General features: G+C 46.3%; 1 protein-coding gene across 5 annotated transcripts in view; it reads right to left on the bottom strand.

Moving 5' to 3' along the window:
* SH3PXD2A (SH3 and PX domains 2A) overlaps nt 1–21881 on the bottom strand; it is a 228208-nt gene that overhangs the window by 59896 nt on the left and 146431 nt on the right. Inside the window, exons 7-8 of one of the 5 annotated variants that reach the window (XM_082764488.1) lie at nt 20010–20057; nt 11160–11291 (exon numbers count right to left, since the gene is read on the bottom strand). In XM_082764488.1, the coding sequence (XP_082620614.1) occupies nt 11160–11291; nt 20010–20057 (180 nt within the window). Of the gene's footprint in view, nt 1–11159; nt 11292–11414; nt 11789–15148; nt 15270–20009; nt 20058–21881 lie in introns of those variants that run through there. The other 4 variants (XM_082764485.1, XM_082764487.1, XM_082764486.1 and 1 more) reach the window with 4 other exon arrangements.

The following is a 21881-nucleotide window of genomic DNA, read 5'->3' as shown; positions in this document are numbered from 1 at the left end:
GTGTTAGTCCAGCTAGTCAAGCTGCTGCAAATCACACAAATGCAGCAGCTTATTTTCTTTTATCCAAGCACCAAACCAGCCTGGGATTCTTAAGCAAACACACGCCAGCTGGATCACATGGGAGCAAAGCACAGCTCTCTGAGGCTAGGTCTGCAGCACGAGTGTATCCATGAAAGCCCATCCTAGCAGCACACTGAGCAGAAAGGGGGACGTGTGTGCAACGTGAGAGGGGAAAGGAGCAGCGGGAGGCGATTCTGCAAACAGAATTAAAACAACTTTCAAAAGCAACAAGCTGGGGGCTCTCCAGCACACATTTGCGTTGTGGGGAGAAATAGAAGATATGGACTCAAGCAAGGGCTGGGAAATACTTGGCATTATCACCACGTTGAAGTTCAGCTATGCTGCCAATATAACTACAGTCCAGTTTCATTTGAAATAATAAAGTGATGTCCCATTGCATGTGAAACTTTCAGATGAAGTCACACAGTATCAAGATACAGAAAACCAAAACCTGCCAATAAAAATAGTAAAGAGAAGCCAGCCAGTAAAACAGAGATCCAGCAGAGCCCCTCTCATCCCCTGCGCCTTCCAGAACTACTTCAGTTAATCCAGCCATGAGCCAACAGCTTTCGACCAAAAAATAGCCTCCATCAGGAATGCTGGAAAGTCTGATGTTCCTGCCTGAGGGGCAGAAAGGAAGATATACACCCCGCTCTCAAGCCACCCCCCGCTGTACCCCCCATATCTGACTGAATTATGAAAGTCCGAAGCAAGACGATTACTTTTATAGGTTTTGCTTTGTCTGAAGATGGGCAGAAACACTGGTTTGTGGGGAAACTGAACTCTTTTTAACATGAAAACCAAAAGTAAGGAGCTATGCTGCTGGTTGTAACTGAAAGGCGTCTGCTAATGATTACAGCTTCCACGTTACTGCCAAAGTATTATTAGAACTGCTTATTTGCTATGCAGCTTGGGGAAAAAAAAATCTCTTCCATCCTTTATTAATCTTGTCCTCATCTGACACAACAAAAACGCACCATCAGGCTTTTGCTTACTTTGAAAAAAACAGGCTTGAAAGTCACCACAAGAGCCAAAGCCTTTGTGTATAATTGCTCTCTTGATTAAGTAGAACAAAGGGCAGAAGACGTCAGTCACCATGCATTAAGTTTACTGTTTTAGGGGCTTATTTAAAGTTATTTCAGTGACTTGCTTTCTGAAAAGAAACTGATGTAACAGAGACCTAAAAAAACAATTCTGAAGGTTGTTTTTTTTTTAATGCAGTCACATCCCAAGGAACGTAGCCCACAAGGCAACTGTGGGACCGATGGGACGTTTTCCATAAGAGCCTTGTATCTTCTTGGCCCCAGGTAGTTTCTTGCAGCAGTGCTGAGCTGGTGACCTATTTGGCTGATATAGGAAACCCAATCATTAGCAAGTTTATGCATTCTAATATGAAAAGCAGATTTTCCTTGGAAACATTTTCTTGGGGCAGGTTTCAGGGTCCCCAAACTGGCAGTGACTGCATAAACAGAGGCGGTAATGAGTCAAGGCTCCAATCAGGGATGCTGTGTAAAATTTTTTCCTTTCCAGCCTGCCATCCCGGGCTCCAAGCAGGGTATACAGTGGAAACAGAACGACTTTAACCATTTGCCTGACTATAAAGGCTCAGCACGGCAGGATTAGAGGGGAAGGGAAAGAGGAGGGAACTCACAGGCAGCTGGAAATTTCAGGATTTAAGTTTTCAGAGGTCTGGGGGAGAGAGCACTGCTCAGGAGTACCTGGCTGTGCTGCACAGCAAACTTAAAGGCAGCATTGCTTTTTGTCACACCTTTTCCACGCCTAGACACACCCTGTTCCTCTAAGGCTGAATTGCCTTTATGGAGAAATAAGGGACAGAGTCCGTGGTTTCGGCAGTCACTTCCCATCCTCTCCCACGGCAGCCAGACTTGCAGGGCAGTCTCAGAAGTGCCAGAACAGATTTCGTGCCCACCCCTACTAAACGAAGCCCAGACAGGCTCATTCCCTCTCTGCTCCTAGAGAGCTTCTCAAGGGTTTCGCTCCCTTGAATATGGGGAAGCGAGAGCAGCTGCAGCCAGGAAACAATCTTTCCAAAGGCTGACATCGACTTTTCCCCTGCTTTGAACTATGCTCCTCCTTGTTTGCAAACAACAAGTGTCCCTACTCGCTGACCTGGTAACCTTGTAGGACCTCTGTCAAGACTGCCCGTGTGCCCCTGCAAGCAGGCTGGGTGTTTCAAGGCAGAGGAAATGCTCTGCCTTGACTTCAGTTCCAATTTCTTGAGAAATTAGAGAAATGCAGAACCCTAGACGGGTAGAATTTTGTTCTACATCAAGCCAGGTGGAAGGAAGTTTAAAAGGGAACACATTTACTTCAAGAGGATGCTTAGAGGACAGCAGAGGCTAAAAAGCCAGCTCTGTAGATGCATATTTTAATGTGCCTAAATACTTCCTACTCACAGCAGTAACATTTCCCCCCAGCTTAGAGAAATTTTGAGGGTGGGAGAACTGTCCAACAGAGACATGACATCAGCTAAAGAAAATGCCAATGAATGCAGAAGTTAAAGTGGTTGGACTTCAGATGGATACATAAAAGGGAAGAAAAAAAAGCCTAACTAAGCCTGCTCTGCCAGAATACCAGTTGCCCAAGATTAAGAAAAACAATGGAAATACAATGGAAACTGGACAAAAACGTGCAAACAAACCACGTACTCCTGCCCAAGGCATTTGAGGAAAATATACTCTGTAAGAATGATTTCACATTGAAAGCTCATTTTTGTTGTGTCTCCATCTGGAGAGAGGTTCCTTTAAAAACAAAAAAAAACCTTAAAAGCCAACTCTACATAGATAGGATCTGAAATAGAATTAAAGAGGAGATGCTTTGTAGTAGTATGACCTCATGACATCTTGTGTCCCTATTACTCGTTAATCACATTTTTCCTTCCATAGGGAAATTAAATGGGGCAGCATAACTTGGAAAATAGTCATTAACTCCTTACTGCACTGAAAACCTCCATGATAAACGTGAGGAAGCAGCAGTACTGCCAACATTAACGAGGCTTTACAAATGTGCTGAAGCTGACTTTAGTTTGATATTGAGATGTTCCCAACTCAAGTGGGGCCCAAATAGCAAGCCATGAACCAATCCCTCCATCCCATCAAACAAAACATCCCTGCTAGCAGTGATCCAGAGCAGTGTGGAGGTGTCCCCTGAAAGCTCCGGCAGAGGTAGGCGTTGCAGAAGGCACGGAGGTACCAGGCAGCCGTATTTCAAGTGTTCAAAGAGAGTTGGTCACTTTGAAGAAGTGTGATTGGAAAAGCAAGGACACACTGCACGTCACGGCGGCACAAATGAAGCAACGGTGTCCACAAAATGAAGAATGGATTCCCAGTAGAGATGGAAACATCACAATACAATTAGGAGGGAGAACTTCTCCTTGTCACAGGGCTGAACAAGTATTCCCAGCAGAAAAGCAGGAGCCCACTTAATCCCTCTGCAGAGTCCCCAAAACACAGGTATCTCAGAGGCAGCAATGGAAAACAACTTCATTTCCCACAGTGACAGCACACAGCTCTGGAAACCAGAGCATTAACAGCCCTGCTTTGCTTCCAGCATAGCAAATTCCCTTCCAAGCTCTTAAACTCAGAAACGCACAACACTTGCCATGTAGGTTTCTAAGTAGAGCAGAAGAAAGATATTTAGACACCACGAGACAGCAGCATGAACATTACAACACATCCATAATTCAAACATTTCATACAGCAACCTCCCAACCTCAGCTGAGATGCTGGTGTTCTTCGTGCTCTGCAGAGTTTCCTTCTTGGTAAGGGCAAGGAATTTTGGACACGACAAAGAGCAAGAGCTCAAAGAAACTCTCTCTCATTTCTGATCCTTTTTTCAGGCAGACAAGCAGGTTTCACCTTCTCTCCTGTGAGTCAGATCACAGCCTTCCCCCTGCACACGCCCAAAATACAGACTTCAAAGTGGTTTGGTGCAGGTTTAGAACCATCAGCCCCAAATAGCCTATTGTTCAAGCACATGTACACAGCATCCTTGAACCACAGCTTGGCAGTAACTGCTTCAGAAACATTGCAGCATTCTTCCTTTGAGAATTTAAGTTGATTTACTGCGCCCACAAAGCTTGAATTAGGGCTTGAGCCATACCAAGATCCCTTGACTGCTGAACATTGAACAGTCAGAAAAGAAAAGCAGCTACCACCTTCTTACCCTTGCAGAGACATTTAAAAAGCAAATCAGTCTAGGGAAAAAGGGAGAAAAAAACAGCAAGAGAAGAGGTTAGAAAATAGCTTACAAAACAGAATCACCAGAAAGGTCAGGGTAGGCTGTCAAGGGCTGCTTCCAGCGTAGTACAGCTGCTAAAGTCATTAGACAGTGTCACCCCACCCTCGGGCTCCCAGGGGCAAAAGCAGAGGAAGGAGGGCTCCTCCTCATCTCCTGCTGACCTGGCAGTTTCTGGTGAGAGCGTAAACTCTCTCCCTGTCCATTCAATATTTTGCAAACAGGCCACTGGAAGAGGGAGTGCCTGTTTTGCAGGGTTGGTCAGCCACACTGTTCCCAGAAAGGAGCGGATCTCCAGTGAGAACTTGGCTAGAGCAAGTCAACCCATCCAGTTTTACCTCTCTGCTCCAAGCTCAGGCTTCCTCTGGAGTCAGAGAGCCTGGATCAGTCCTGATGGGCTGTTCCTGCCCATCCTACCAATACTCCATTGACCTCATTTTCACTGAGGACTTTAAAACAAGGCATCCAGGCTCCCTCCACGGACGCCAGCTTCCAGACAGCGAAAGCTTAAAATAAATCCCACCAAACACACCGAATTTGCTTTGCTTACACAGCTGCAAAACAAAACAGGAGAACAACCAGCCTCGATCACCAGCTCCAAGGAGCCTGAAGACAGAGTCGGAGACACTGCTACAATGAGACAAGCGAGTGCCACTGAGCATCCTTACCCAACACAGACAGCTCTGAAACTCCGCCAACATGGAGAAATCTTTCTCCAGCCATGGTGCTGCGAGTGTCTGAAGGAAAAAAAGCATCTATGCTTTGCCAGCATTGTCCCTCTTTGGAGGGAAAACTTCTACAAAAGCTGTTTTTTAGGATTTTAAACAACTTTCCAGTAACTTCTAGCCAAACATTCCTCCTCACCCACCCTGCCTCCTTAGATGGCCTGTGTTTGTCTGCCTTAGTACATACACACTGGGCAGAAAACCACGGCAGGACAGGAACTGATTCATAAGTGGATCAAGTATCCTTCACTGCAGGGCTGGTGACAGGCCCAGAGAGGCAGGGAGCACAGCAAGGCAGCAGTGAGTTCAGAAGAGGATGGTGGACTTCACTGTCACAGCCTTCACTTTCTGAAAAAGGGATTTGGGGTGATCCATCCTTACACTCAGCTCTGCTTATTAGAGAACTATGAATATCAGTGCACACAGGAGTAGTTGCACAAGCTGTCCTAGGTATTTAGTGTTGGCTGCTCACCTAAACACGTCTTCTTGGGCAAAACCACCAGTGCTAGGAAAAGTATTTGACCTACCCAAGTGTTTGATTTCTCCTCCTAACATTCCAGGCACAGCTCAAGGATGGCCTGTCATTCTAGGCAGTATTTACTTTTTATATCACAACTGTGGTCTCTTAAAGTTTGCAATTCAAATACACAGCCATGCTGGGAAGAAGTGGAAACGCAAAGAACTGAAGTAGTTTTCTCAGATCAAACAGCAGGTCAGGGCTGGATATACAAACAGAAATTAAGTCCTGAGTCACATCTGCTGGACCATGCTCTCTTGAAACACCCCGCAAGAAAAAAAAACACAAAAACAAAAACAAAACAAAACAAAAAACAACACAAAAGCTTTGCAGAGAAAGTCAGCACGCACAATTGCACCTGAAATAAAGCATGATGTTGGCAATTAGGCATACTGTGTGTGGTAACACATGCAAGGAATGGATGCACAGCCATTGATACTTCATAAGTAAACACGGTAATGGCATTTGCAATTTGGTGTAGAGCTGTACCCATGCTTGGAGCCCAGGAAACTGCTCGCTTATCACTTATCTGTTAGAACAAACAAGTGCACTGCGTTTTGGCCAACTTGCAAGATAACACAGATTTGCTACCATTGCACAAAACAACACACTTCCCCCATGTACAAAAGAGGGAGCACGCGGATGGTAATATCCTAGAGAGAGGGGGAAGACAGCAGAAAGCAGATGTGAGACAGGAATAATTGTCTTCACAGAATTAAAAGAAAACAAGCACCCTAAAGCATGGGACTGAAAATAATGCTAATTGTGAAAGCAAGCATGGCAGAGAGGAAAGGTTGATCCATAAGATGTTAAAACAAAGCCAAAAACATGTTTCTGTTTCTATTTAGATGACTTTAAAGGTCGCACCTTTGGCCAAGATGAAGAATTTCATCATGGAAGTAATCCTGGCTTTACTTGGACTGAGAACAGTTACTAAACCCCAGAAACCCTCCAAATAAAGGGTGCAGTGCTCCCCATGAGTAGGATGAAGTCTTCAAAATAATGAGTAGGATGTAGCCTTCATACTAATAAAATGGAGCTGACAATCAGGAAGCCAGCACGCCCCCAGGAATCAGTCACAGGAGAGCTGTGGCCTCTCTATGTCCCCTTCCCCAGTCAGCACTGCAGCCAATGAGTGGCACAAGTGAAACCACGGGGTAACACAGCACATTGCCAGGTGGGCACTAATCTGACATTGGGGACAACAAGCAGGTCCCAAGACTCCTGAGCCAGGGCACCCTAAGAAGTAGAGGCCTTTCCTATGGTGTCACTGTAGTGCTGCGTCCCACATCCCAGCACCAAACAGGACGAGCAGGCCTCCCTTCTCAGAGGTCCCTCTGGGTCCCGAGAAAGTCAAAACAAAGCTATAATAGCTTTGTTTTACTTATTGTGTGCGATATAATATCAGAACTTGGTCTGCAGTTATACGATTGCAAAGGAAATGGCTGCGGCCCTGCTGAAAACACCACCCCTCGATTTCCCCACCACAGAGGCAGCTCGCGGGGGCTGTGAGGGAAGAGCAATGGCGGAGGCCGAGGTGCTCGGGAGCGTGCTGAGACTTCCCCGTCTGTCAGGTTTTCCATTGCAAACACTGCTGCCACAGTTCATAACTTGACCGTTTCAAGCCACATCCACGCAAAACTTGGCAGAGAAGGAGTTGCTTGGGCCCAGTTCCCTCCCCCTTCTACCTTAAAGAAATCTGCTTTGGATTCTTGCTTTAAAGTCACATTTCATTGCTGCAGCACAAATACGTATCATCAAAACACTCCACAAGGCTTTTTCAGTTAAGGTTTTCAAGAAGCAAATTTGCTGGACAGACGAGACTCAGGTCAGCTATTCACATTATTCTTCTGAAGCTGCTCGGAGATGTTTAGATAGCATCAGCCAGTGCAGGTTGCCTGCACAGTGCATTTAAACAAATGAGTCGCTTCAGGCAGAAACAGACCCCGTAACTGCAGCCTGTTCCCGGATGCTATCTGGAAAGAATGTAAACGTCCATTTTTCCTCTTGATGCATTTGTAACCACTGCTATATGCAGCTTTTCTTGCCTCAGCTGACGGGAGAAAAAACAAAGATCCCTCAGACACATCAGGCACCATGTGGGCCTTCCACTTGTATAACCAGAATTCAGAGGAAGATCTGAAGGACAACTTCTGTTGAACCAAGGTAGGTATTTATTACAAAAACTTAGTTTCAAAGACCAAGAGCTGGTATGTTACTGCATTATTTGTTCTGCAGCACCGAAGTCCTACAGACTTCTTTCAGTCCAGTGAGATTTGCTTCTCCAGCAACTGCAGCAAGCCAGGTTACAGTGACCCATGGTCTCCACAGCCAAGATGAAAGGTTTCATTATTTATTCACCGCATATGTTAACTGACCTTGCTTTTAAAGTCATAATACCGAACAGAAGTTTCAACTTCAAATGATGTCCAAGTCATAACTCTCACTGGCTCAGTAATGAAGACACGCTTATACAATTCTGCTTCATTGACAGAGAAAACTAAGTATGAGGCAAGGCCCTACCAAATAGGTTTGCTCATGTCCAACTGCAACATGCTTCAAATCCCATCTCTTATGTGGCAAAAACACTGAGTAATGCTGTGCAGTAAGCGCAACACACTTAAGATGAAGTTAACCTAACTGACTATAACTAGGTAAGACTTAATAAACCAAACACTAGAGGATTTTTTATTCCTCTCTACTTCTGCCCTGCACACCAGCCTTTGAAAGCATCAAGTGCTTCTTTCCATGGGGGGACACACAATTTGGAGGCACACAAACATGGTAACTAGCTCATGCCCTGGAAGCAGTGAGAAGAAAACATCCAGTAAGACACAAAACAGGCACCACTGCTTGGAAACAACTTTTGAACTTCCCTGTGTAAAGGCCATCTGGCCAGTAAAGCCAAGGTGTTTCTTCCCTACAAAGCTGTGCAGCTCCCACTCTGGGAAACAAAAGAGCCATTAAAGCGTCCCTAGGCATCGGCATGCAACCCTATTCAGGCAAGGCTTTTAAAACTCGAGCAGTCAGCTGTGCCTTTTCCTATTTAGCTTTCCCAAGGTAGAGTTTAAAAAAAAAAAGAAACCAAACCAGACACACGCTATGTTATAAGCAGGTATACATACAGGGAAGCTTGTGATACTGGCCCAGCAGAACAGCCACCACACTCAAAGCACACTGTCCAGTCCAACAGGACTTCAGCCATGCAGCTAACATGCTATCTAGTCATAATTCCCTCTTGTCCTGGCGGACTGTACATGGCAGAGGTTCATTGCAGAAACCATCCCTGGTGCAGTGACATACTTAACACCTTCATCTCTGCTTGCCAAAATCAGGAGGAAAAAGCCCAGTTTATACAATCAAAAGCTGTAGTTTCTCACTTATGGATATAACTGTACAGTAAAATGAATTGCCACACACATGCATAGTGCAATAATCATATTTTCTTAAAAAGTGTGTTCCCATATTCTTAGAATTCATAACCACGTCTTCTAGACATGCTTGCCTACACTAAACAGATGCCCAAATTCAAACAGTAAGTTACAAGTTTCAAAAGCTTACACTTCAGAAAACTTTAGCTAGTCCCATTACATGTCATTCACAGCTTCAGCTGAAGAGACAAGAATTTGAAGTATTGAAGTCATTCCTGTGGTATCCCTAACCTAGGAGAGAGTTGGAGTGTATGTTTAGAGTACTGTTCTTGGAAAAAGTAAAACACGGTTTCCTTGCCAGAACGGTTTAGAGAAGCATCCAAAGCAAGTGATGCTTGATGTACATCACCAGTTGGTGACGTTTTTTCACATGGGCAGAACCGTAACATGGAATTCAGTGCTCCATACTCCCTCTTCTTGTTTGCATAGACATTAAGAGATCTAGCTGCTAAGCATCAGAATATTGTCTCAAGGACAGTAATCCAAATTCAAGGATGTTTTCTTAAAAGAGGCACATTTCTGGGCCCACTGCTTAAACTCAGACCCTTTTGTATCTCCATGTCATGTGGTTCAATACAATATGCTGTGAACTGCGCAAGGCAGAGAGGCCACATTAAAAGAAAACACAAGGGAGCTGTAATTTGAAATTCAGACACTTCTTGCATTATTTAACAACCCAATTCCCTTGGCTCCATAAGCCATTATCAGAGCCAGGGATATCATGGATATGAATATAAGTTGCCACAATAACCAGGCTTGTTCTGACAGCAGTGACACCCATTATTGACAACGAGGAACCCTCAGGCTTGGAAGGGAGGAAGCTTGTCCACTAGTCCAGAAGAAATTGAGATATTTCCCCTCCCCCTTACAATCACAGGGATGGCTTTAAAGCAGGGCAGATGAGCATTCTGGCTTCTACTGGTTTTGCAAGCGATACAGTCAATACCCAGAAGACAAGAATTTCTGTTCCTGCTAGCCAGTGCATTTCCACACACTCTCCTTTTGGACACCAAACCACGTCACTGGCCAGCAACTGCCTGCAGCCCTGAGCCAAGCAAGCATTAGGCTTTCATACAGCAGAGAAATCACCGCTTCAGTAAAAGAAAAAAAAAAAAAAAAAGGTATAAATACAACGTGTGGTCATCATTGTGGATAACCTGACTCAGAGCGCTGGGAAATGGACTTGAGCTGGGACCAGGGCATCCCGGTTCCCCTGCCAGTGTGCTCCAGAGCCAGCCGGCCGTGGAGCCGCACACCAGGAGCCTTTGCTCGAGTGGCTCCAAGTGCCAGCAGCTCCTCTGGATGAGGACACACAAGTCACGAGTGGGCTGGAAAACAGTCCTGGACAACTGCTCTGGATTAATACACAAGGAGTGCTGGAGGGTGGAGGGGGAGCTGCTGAAGACAGGCAGTTATTTAAACCAGCTGCTAACCCGCTCCAGCCACTCACATGAACACAGCCTCATGCATTTGTTCAGGCAGATTCCAAGCTAGCAGGCATCCAAGAGTTAAAATACACAAAGGACATCTATGCCAACACTTGCCAAAAAGCTCATTTTCCAAGTGCAAGCTGGTTATTCAGTGGATGGCAGGAGGGATTTCATCTCGCTTTTACAGGACAGGCTCTGCCTCCTCGCCTCAAAATTCCCCAATTAACACTTCTGCAACAAGTTTTTGAAGCCGTGCATGGCCACGTATTTGTCTACGCACATTCTCTCCCCTCCCTACTGAGCTCTGGGCCACGGGCTACGCTGTCAAGCCAAGTTTCATCCGAAGCAATTTTTAAACACTCAACCTATAAATCCTCCAAAAAGGGAGTTAGTAATGGAAACGCTGACAGAGACTTGAAGAGACAGCATGGCAACGATATCATCTACTACACATCAGCTTCATTAGCTGCAGATCCTTCTCTCCCTCACCTTCGTTTTCCATTAGTGTACTTTGGCTAATTAACGCACAAAACCTATGAAACATTCTTACAGTAGAAGGCAACATTTGGCCTCCAGCCCAAATCAACATCGAGAAACTTCAACATCCTCAGCCAGACATAGTAACTGTACCAGATGGAGCTAATGTACGGCTGCAAGTCGCGGTGAAGAAACCGAAAGGAGAGGAACACATGCAAAAATCCGACCATTGGAAGAGAGAAAAGCAGCAAACTTGTCTTACCACTTTCGTTTTTCTCTATGACATCCACGACCTCTCCAGCCTGGAGGCTGATCTCAGAGTTCTCCTGCTTCTCATAGTTGGACACCACCACATATTGCTCCAGGATCATGGGTTCAGAGCTAGCATCAGCACCTGGGGAAGGGAAAAAGCAAGCCGTAAGCCAGCTTCCAGCCATGGCTCCTCGAGAGCGACCTCCGTCCATCCGATTCACGACAGGCCAAGTTGTCACCAGAGCCAAGCGAATCAGCAAACAACCTTGGCTCGCAGCATATCCCCAAATGGCTGGCCATATAGAAATAGCCTCCTCTGGCCCACAACCCAGCAGCACAGAGGGACATTGGAGAGAAGAAGAAGAAAAAGGGGAAGAAAAAAAATATTTTTTTTTTTTTGAAGAGGAGCTGAAAATACAGTGAATTAGTTGCAAAGTTTCATGATGGATTCTGAAAATAAACCTCTTCCCAACATGGTTTCCACAATCCTTGCTCCCATTCAGAGCGAAAAATCCTGGGCAGAAGCAGCATAAATCCACAGCTGAGCCATCCCCCCAGTAAACCAAAAGAAAAAACAGCTCTCCCCTTGGCGTCTCAGCTCCTTCTCCACTCTAAAGGCTTGAGCTGAAAGTCAAGAGGGGGCTGTAGATGCCAATCATATTCGTCTGCACTGCAGCCCTTAAATAGAAACACATGAGCGGGATTGAAAGAGAGGGAGGTGGGGTGGAGGGAGAGAGGGAGGGCGGGGAAGAGTGTTTACTTGAAACAGAAGAAGAAAAAAAAAAAAGTTATAGCGCCAGATTCTTGCTAAAACACGGCCACCCCCCGCCTGCCCCCCGCCAGCGCCGCAGTTCCGCATTCCCTGCTGCAGAAACAGCCCCTGCACGGGGCTGAACGTGGCGTCCCGGCTGTCCCCCTTCCCTCACCATCGCCCTTCGGTGCCTTTTTGGAGCTCTTTGAGCCACTCTTGCCAGTTGTACAGTTTCGTTTCATACCGAAGGCTTTTGGCTGTCCGAGCCCTTTATGAATGAGTGTCGGCTCTCATACAAACAGGGCTGAAAAAAAGGCACCAAATAACCGTTCTGCTCCCTTCCCCCCCACAGTCCTCAGGTTGTTCTTGGGTGGGTTTTCTGTTTGTTTGCTTATTTTTGATTTTTTCCACCCCCAAATAGAAATCGTGCATTCTGGGGAGGAGCCGTGAAGCAGGCAGGCTGCCATACCAGACCCGGAGGAGATGGTCACGCAGCGCTGCTCGCCGCTGATGGTGTGCCTCGGCTCTGATGCAACACGAACAGCACGAAAGGGGCGCCTGCACCTCCAGCACAGGCAAGGACAGGCTGCCTGCTCCTGCCTGGAAACTGCCTCTCAAAGTCCTGAAAACCTTCAGGACATCAGGGTTTCTTGATTTGTCCATAAACTCTTTCACATCCTGCAAAGTGTCCGAGCAGAACAAAAAGCACCTACCATTCCTGCACCAAGAGCCCCCAGCCGCATGCCTCCCTGCAAAATTATTTTACAGGTTTCCTGAATTGCAGCATTGTCTATTAAGGCAGAGCAGCTCGGGCCAACAGCATATTATACATTTTACATAGTACGAGGCAGTTCCTGTCTCTCTAGATTAAGATGCAGATGGAAAGGGGAGACAGAAGCAGATGTATGGCTTTCTGAGAGCCCCATTTCACGTGACGGGGGCAGAGCCAGGAGCAGGCTCCAGGTCTCCTGAATCTCTGAAGACAAATTAACTCCAAGAGACAGGAAGGAAGCAGCATGGTTTGAAGCTGTCCACCGGACAAGTCAGGGGACTACAAGCCAAGCACAGGATGCTCAGCGCCGCATTTCCAAAAGCAGCACGGTCGGATGTGTTCGGGCTGAGGATGCAAAGTGATTCTGCAGGCAAATAATTAGCATCCCTGCCAACAGAGAGGTAAAGAGTGCATCAGCCATTAGAACAGCATCCTGTGAAATGCAGATCCTTAAACAAAAAGTAATTAATTCAACATTTTCCTGAAAGGAAGCACTATCACAATGTCTCCCTTTGGACCAGTCTTAAGAAGTCCAGAAAATCAGACAACTTCCTTGCTCCCTAAGCGTGCCTCTGACTCTTCTCGTGTTCCACAGGTTAATTTTCTGCAAAGAGGAGTCATCTCCTCTAGAAGCTTGTGTTTAAGAGATTTAGCTCTTCTGTGGATGGCTGAACCACAGCCAGTAGCATGAATAGGGGGGAAAAGACCACAACAAAGAACTGACAACCTTAAGATTTATAACAAAAATTTTCACCATAGTTGTTCATTCTAAACAAGTATAATTTCTGTTCGCAACCAACCAACTTAACTCGATTGTTCTCATTTAAAACAGTGCTAATTCAGGTATCTGGAGTGCAATGTGGTGCCTTCCCCCATTTCACACTGCTTTTTCCAGACAGCCTAGAACGGGGCAGCAGCAGCATCTTCCTTCAACCTATATAAGCAAGGAGCACCTACAACCCCCGCTTCATTTTTGTCCTGAGACACATACCAGTTCTGTAACCAAAACCAAAAGTCATCATGGGAATATGTTTGTGCATCAGCAAAGAATTCAGTGAGTATGGAAAGGCAAAGGAGAGACTGAACAGTTGCAAAGGGAAAAAAGGACATGCAGGAAGCTACTTAGTAAGTAGCCACTCCACACCTTCTCTTTCTAATCTCCTAGAGGCTTCTCAGGAATAAGATAAGGAAAAAACACCACACAGCATTGTCTTGGTGTTCACGAGGTGCATGCATCCCTGCTGGGAACAAAGAGAGGACAAGGCTCGAGCACGGGCTGGCAAACACCCCACTGCCAGCCACCCATGCTGGCCCAGGGAGCACACACCAGGGGAGCACCTTGGCCAGCAAAGAAGACAGAGAAGGAGCATTTCCCATCCTCTGCCACAGCTCCAAAAATAAAATAAGAAAAAAAAAAAAAAAGCAAGATAGATGATATCTGCATGCAGATATCCTAAACCCAGCAGGACATCGCAATATTGCTTATCCTGCCCTGCCTTGGATGAGGTATTCCCCGCAGGAGGGCTTTTGGCACAGCAGTGGCTGCTGCAACACGTACAGTTAGGAGAACATTTTAATAGAAGCTTTTTTAAGTGCTACAGGGCTCCTATTAAGACAAAAAAAAAAAATAGGGTGATAAATTCCATGGTCTAGGACGTAACCAAGGTCAAATAAACCTGTTCACTTATAGCTACAGCAGATCATGCCCTTCTTTTTTGGGTTGGGACATGTCGGGGCGTCCCTGGAGTTCCCAGGTCGATGCTCTCCTAGCAGTAGGCACAGCTCAGTAGGGAGGACTTCACCAATAGCAAAGGAGGGAAGAAGGGAGGGAAGAGAATAGAAAAGCAAACAGCTTCTCCCAGTAATTAGAAGCCTTAAATGTTTTCTAGGTAGTCTGGTTTAGCCTGTTACGACATTCCCTCCAAACACAGCCAGCAGGGTAAGAACTTCAGCCCTCCTCAGCTCCATCCCCGGGGCACACCTTCAAAGAAGTGACTTCTCGGTGACGCTTAAGATCCCCAAAACATCACCGGTCTGCTCTGTCAGACCCCAGGCTGCCTCCCCCCCAAAAGAGGGATGCAAAAAGAACAAGGCAGGCAACACTGAGAGCGCAGCACCAATTACACTGGCTGCCGTGGGCGCTTCTGAGCTGTAACACAGGACGCAGCCTGCTCAGCCTGAGCCACGCTGGAGAAAAGGGATGCAGAGCAGCACGGGTCCCCCAGCAAGTTCACATGCACTCTGCAATGCCCCGTGGATATAGCAGACCCACTTTTTTTTTTTTTAAAGCTTCTTCAGTATAAGCAGGAGAAACTGAGAGCAGAGGATAGGATAAGGCTGATGTGCCCGGTAAAGCCCCCCCTGCTCATTTCCCCCCCGAAAGCAGCATTAGTGCTTGGGTTCAGCTCCAACTTGCAAGCCCTCCCCCCGAGCAGAGCGCACGATAGATCGCTGGCTGAAATAAGAGTTTGCTTGCCTCTCCGGTTACTTTTGCCTCGAGTCCGTTTCCTGGTTAAAGTCTTGAGGATAGCCCTCCTCCTCTCCATAGGGCTCCACTTTACAATCCTCCCGCTCCTCACCTCTGCGGTTACCTTCCCGGGACCGGGCAGAAATGTCATCGGAGCTTGTCCGTGCCCCCCCCCAGAGCCGGTGCTATGAAGTGACACAGTCGCACCCCGTCCCCCTCCCCGGGCAGCGAGGAGGGAGCATCGTTCCTCCTGCGGTACTCAGAGAGCAGCAACTACCTCCTAAATAAGAGCACAGGGCGCCTGTTCCAAGCGGCTTCTTCCTCCTCCTCCTCCTGTGTTGCAACAGCTAAAACCTATGATGGTTTTGCAATAGCCAAAAAATTAAAACCACCAACTGGACTCCAAAAATAAAATCATCTGGATATGGAAATCTGAGACTCCCGATCTTTGCCAGAGCGCTCTGTTGTTATCAGGCTATAAACATGTCTGCTCTTTTAATCTATACAGCATGCGGGCTTTTATATCGCCCTTGTATGATTATCAATCAAGTGTTTACAGATCCAGACTAAATGACTTCGGACTGGGCTGGTCAGTGGAAGGTTTGAAGAAAGCCAAAACCACAGAAACGGTCAGAAAATGCCCTGACCGTGAGTCACAGCTGACGAAGCAGCTGGCAGGTAGTCGGGCTCCTCAGCTGCGGGCACAACTGCTGGGGACACGCATGGGGCTCGCACGGGGCGCTTGGTGGAAGGCATCCCAGTGTCACAGCGTGCCACATGGCACAGTCAGAGCGAGGGACAGCTGTGGGAGCTTACATCTACTGCTGTGGTTTCTTGATAGAGCCGATTCCTCAAGGGTAACCCTTTGCACATCTCGGGAAAACTCCTTTGGAGAAAGAAGAGGACAAGGACTAAAGAATAAGAGTGCCCAGAACGGCACCAAGCCTACTAAAAATCTTCAGATCGGTCTATCCCCTCACAGCAATCACACCCTCAGCTTTAAGCACACACATTTTCTTTGCCTAACTAAAGCTTTTACCTCTCTCCTTTCTTATCAGAAGGTCCACGCCTCCGTGGTCAATAAACACATTATAGCTGCGTGTTTTCTTTGAGCCTTCTGCCAGTGATCTAGCCCAAAGTATTTTAAGATACAGAGCTTAGTTCTGCCTAAAAATTGGGCTAAGTACTGCACAAAGGATAAAAAAGACTTTACCATGACAAGCACGTGAGATTACACAAGAGCTCAGGGTCTTGGAGTAGACTCAAAAGCAGTTCCCAAACTAACCAGTTCCTGGAGTTAGCCGTGGGATGAGACTAGCGGAGCTTTCCACAGATCTCCTTGGGGACAATGCAGATTCAGAGAAAAGTAGGTTCTATTCCTATTCAGTTTCTTTATAGGATCCAAGCAATCAGGCCTTCAACTCAGGAGATGAGTACTCCAGCCTGGCCATCCTCAGCCCCCCTTCCCCTTCGAAATCCAGGCTGTAATTGCACATCAATTATTCATGGCAGTAAAAGGTCAGATGCGGCTTGTGTCATTAGGGAAGGGGATCCACCTCCATCCTGTCTGCCAGGCAGGAATCCCCCCATCCTAGCAGCATTCGGTTTTACAGATCAGCAGCTCCTGCTGTAGCAGTTCTGAGCCATGAAACTTTAGGGGCAGAGACAGAACTTCAGCACCACCTATAACAATGAAAAGAATTCAGTACAAGTCCAGCCCAGTCTCCGGCTCCTACCAATAAAATAATACTGGCAAACCCCCTTTTGTCCCATTATCGATGAAAATTAGTATTTGCAAAAGGCTACCAAATGGGTTATTAATACACTGTTATTTCCATGGCTCCTTTTCTGAGCTCAGCTTGGTAGCTCTTTTACTAAGGACAAAGCAATTCCTTGGAGTTTCTGAAGAGTTTCCAAAGAAGGTGACATTCTGCTTTCAGACAACGGCAGAATTAAAGGCAGAAAGGGATGGGTTAGGACTTATAGGACTCCAAGCCAGAGAAGTTTGGCCTAAAACCTCATCCAACACCCAGTATCAGAACAGGAGAGTGACACGAGGCTGAGCACCATGCACCCAGTGATGGCCAGGTCACTACACAACACCTCTCATCCTGAGATAGCAGCCATAATAACGCACAAGAAGTTTCTCCAGAAGTGAGCATCCACGCACACACCTTCCTCCACCCCACAGCACTTATGAGCTCCGCAAGCCTTTCTGTGATGGGGCAATGGGTTCCTCACAGAGCAGCTAAGCCTCAGGTCTTCGTTATCCCTCTGGCTGCACACGCAGAAACCAGGCACAGATGGCAACTCCATGAGCTGCATTAGCTCCCTCTGGGCCCCACGGGTTTCTGCTACCCACAGCCACAGGGAGCCCAAGCCAAACGCACGCACCGTCCCCGAGAAGGAAATACGGCCAGCAGAAAGTTAACGTTACTCCTGGATTCCTTCCCCAGCATACGGGGTGCTTATTTTTCCCTCGCATTTCTAAGAAGGGAGATCTGGGTAAGCCTTCAAGTGCCTGGGACAAGTGGCAGCCTGAAGGCAGCCTGGCTTCCAGCGCCGGAGTACGTGTCCGACGCACAGCTAAAAGCAGCAGCAAAACACAGCCCCACGGGGAGCGCATCAGGAACGAGCTTGGCCCACGGTAAATGGCAGGCACTCTCTCAAGTGAGCACACCACTACTGTTTCTTCCTCCTTTGCAGCCCTCAGCAGCATTTCCAATAAAATCCTGACAAACGGAGCAATTCGACGCTGACCTTTGCCAACTGGAGCTTGTTAGGATTTTGAGTTTTTTATTTTTGATCTGCTAGGTTTTAAGAGAGCGCCAAGAAAAATTAGAGGCAGGAGGGTGAAAGGAAAAAAAAAAAAAAAAAAAAAAAAAAAAGAAGTTGAGTCCTCTTTCCACTCCTTCTTGGAAAGTTGGCTTTCTGAACAGCAATCCCAACCAACTAGGTTACAGGTAGCAACGGTTAAGAAAACTGAAGTATTTTGCACACAGATCTGTTAAACCATTTGGAGATTTTTCACACAGCTGCTAGACCGGGTCCTCCACCAGGCTGAAGTCACCTATATACTTTGGCATTCTCCCTAGTCATGCTCAGCGTGGCAACACGTTCACGTTACTCCACATCCCACCAAGCAAACCAGCCAAGGAATTTAACGGCAGTTGGGGTGCCCCCAACAACCCTAATGTTAATCTGCAATATGGCCCATGGCAGGTCTGAACTGAACCGTAGCTGTGCAAGAAATGTGGGGTCATTTGGATGGGCAGCAGATATATATCACGTGAACTGGAACAGTTTAGGGAGCTAGAGGCCTGGGCAGTGTGACTTCACTGTGAGACTGTGCATCAGCATCTCCCTTTTCGAGCACTATGCAGTGCAATCAGTCACTTATTTGCCCTATCATCATGCACGGGTTTCGGAGCCAAACTAGCAACATGCATTTAGCTAAAAGCAGTCAATGGAAATGAAGGAATTTTATCTAATAAGATTTTACCTTCTTTCTCTTCAGAGAGCTTAAAAGCCTTGGTATTTAATTTGCCATGTTATAGATAGCAACATAAAACAGTCCCAAGAGATGCAAGGAAGTCAGAAAAACAACCCCAATTCCCCCAAACCAGACAACCCAAGGGCTTCTTGTCACTCTTCCCAAAGAGCACCTCTTCTGTCTCCTTCTCAACACGTTGCCCTCCTGCTCAGTCTCCTTCTGTTTGTCTGAACTCCCTCATGACCCACTAACCACCAGGCTCCTGTGACCGAATACTTCAGATATTTCTGCACTGTTATGTCCAGCTACCACCCTGAAATCAGACCTGTTCTGCTCAGATTGGAGACAACATCCCCCAGGGGGTATTAAACTTCTGTCAAAGATAGCATTTCTGAAACCACAGCAGTATTACTTACTAAAAGCCTCTGACAAGCAGGCACTCATCCATCAAGGACGGTGGGGTTTTGCTTATATGCTTTGAACAGGGCATGAGCTTGGATATTTAGTAAGTCAGGTGTGGAAAGCAGCAGGGTTTTTCCATCTATCCTTGCCTTGAAACCTATGGGTGGCCTTAACTGACTGGGTGCCCATGCCTGCATCCTTCACAGAAAGGAACTATCACAAGCTACAGACTAAGTTTGAAGAGAATAAAAGAATATTCTCTGGTATCCCATATCAGGCAACACACATTTGCAGAGAAATCTACTGATTACTCAGGAAAAGAACCTAATTCTTTATACTATATAGCTTAGCTTTTGCCTTGTATTGGGTTACTTGTCCCCAAGCCTTAACACTTCTATAAGTTGTTTCCCTGATCCCTCCTCCCTCCTGACTCCTTGTGACACGGAGTCTGAGGCTCCCATGAAAGTTTTGCAAGTTTTGCATCTTCTTCAGTCCCATATGCTCCATAAAACACCCCTTCTACCTACTGTGCAAAAGCAAAGGAGAATTACAGAAAAAGAATGAGCATGCTCTTGTGTTCATTTCCCTTATCTCAATCCACAAGTTCTCACTTTTGTTCTTCTTCTTCTCTCCCGTCCCATGGGGATAGCGAGCAAGCAGCTGTGCAGGTGCTTAGCTGCAGGCCAGGGTCAATGCACCACAAGAGGGGAAGCTGCTTTGGGTTGTGGGTCTGGAGCTGGACAAGGAAGATGTCACACAGGAAAATTATCATCTAGTGACAGCAGCAGGGTGAGGCAGGAGTCAGAAAAGCAATGTCCTTGTCATAACTCATGCATCATAAAAAATACAATGCACAGGCAGACAACAGATCCTGGATACTCACCAGGAGAGACCCATATTCAAGACAACTCCAAAACCACATGATTTAAACAGACTTTTCAATGGCATGCAGAACACCAACACACGAGAAGTTACCTGGAGCAACGCTCTTTTTGGGAGTCTCAGACAAACTGGACATCCAAACTTGAAATCCAAGAAAAGGGCAGCAGAAAAAGAGAAAGTAATTAGAGAAACAAGAATAGTCACAGCAGCAAGTTTGAAAGTAGAAAGTTAGTGAAAACACATTAAAAGAAACGTTAAACTTCTCTTTAGGAGTTGCATTGGCGTGGTGGGGACTCAGTTAAAGGTCAAGTCACACAAACTACCCAGGTAAAACAAAAGTTAGGTGACTTACAGAAGTTATAAGATCTGTAGTGATCCAAATTTGAGATCAGGGAATGAGATACACTCTGAGCTTATTCCCAAAAGGAGAGGAAATGCATACCAAGAGACAGCTTGACTCATTAAGTCTCAGAACTGCAAAAGTACTTAGCTTTGCAGCTGTTAATGATCCCCGTAAGACCAACAGGCAACTCACAGAGATGGAGCTTAGCAAATCCATTCACGTTTCTACAAGCATTTTGCTACCCTGGTACTGCAGTAAGTGAAGCAACAACAGTCAAATAATGCCCCATGGAAAAGAGCACAGAGCTCCAATGAAGGTATATTCAAAGCACAAATAGAAATACCCTTTTTTTAGCCAAAAATACAAGGCAGAAATCTGGTTAAAGACAAAGCTGATACAGTTACTATCAACAAGGTCAAAAGTTTTCCCTCCCCCTCCATGAAAGGAGGTGTAAATACTTGGCTTGGGTTTCTGGGAATAATCTTCAAATATTAAATGCTATTTTTGTTTGAATACACTGGAAGCATGTCTCAGAAGTTAACAGGTTGGCCCTCATTTCAAAATAAGAACCCGTGAACCCTCCCGTTCTGGGAGATGAGGGAGCGTAAGGAGAGCTGTCACCCCCACATAGCCTGGGAGAAGGGATGGGGAGGTGTTCATACAACATGCTGAGAACTTCCTGAATATTGACAACTTCAAAACACATTTTTTAAAACCCATTTGCAACGTGGAACCCAGTTCTGGAGCTGTCAGATACCAGCAAGGACGATGCATCCTTCAGGTACTGGGAGAGAGGGTTGATCTGTACTGGTGGCCCTGTCTACTTGACTTGACATTGTCTTTTGACCCACACAATACCATCAAGACAGCAAAAAGAAAAAGAAAAGCAGCCAGTAAGATATCCCTAGCACGCATTTAACTGAGAAATTTCTAGCACAGTGCGAAGCCTGAGAAACAGCTTTCAAACATTCCCACTGGAAACCTGAGGTCCAAGAAACACTTCGCTGCATTTCCTCAGCACTAAAGGAATGGTGAGGTTTTGAAATTCTTCCTTTATATCGGGCCCACAAGTTTAATTGCATTAGAGCAAGACTGGAATTCAGATGGATTTGGCCTTGCGCTTTTCAGTAAGTTCTCTATAGCGGCCACTGGGAAAAAAAAAGGGCAGAAATTTCCAAGCTCCTAGACCCCAAAGCCACGCACTGCACTGTCACATACAGCGCAGAATACACCACGATAAGTTGCAATGATTTGTTCTGGGTTGTCATTAAGAGAGGGCTCTGCACTGGTAGAGTGCAACAGGAAATCATCTGGCAGGGCGACCGTGCTTCAGCTTACAGAGGGAATATGCGGCGTGTTTCTATTACAGGCTCGGGGCACAAACGGGAAAGGGTGTGAAGGAGTTGTTGTCAGCAACTTGTCTATTAGCTTTTTAATACACTTCCACCGCCTTCAGGAAGAGGATTACGAACGTCAGTCAGCCGTCAGATCTTTTTCCAGGCAGAAGAACCTGAATATGGCAGTGATAAATGAGGAAGATGGAGAAACAAGCGGGAAGGGTTTGGTTTGCCCCAGTCGAAGCTGGCAGCAAGAGGCTGAGACAGCCAACGATTAAGAAAAGA

The sequence above is a fragment of the Aythya marila genome (genome assembly GCF_965140915.1).
Source record: "Aythya marila genome assembly, chromosome: 7".
In the NCBI taxonomy this organism is placed as follows: Eukaryota; Metazoa; Chordata; class Aves; order Anseriformes; family Anatidae; genus Aythya; species Aythya marila.
This window is presented reverse-complemented; position numbering and strand designations above follow the sequence as displayed.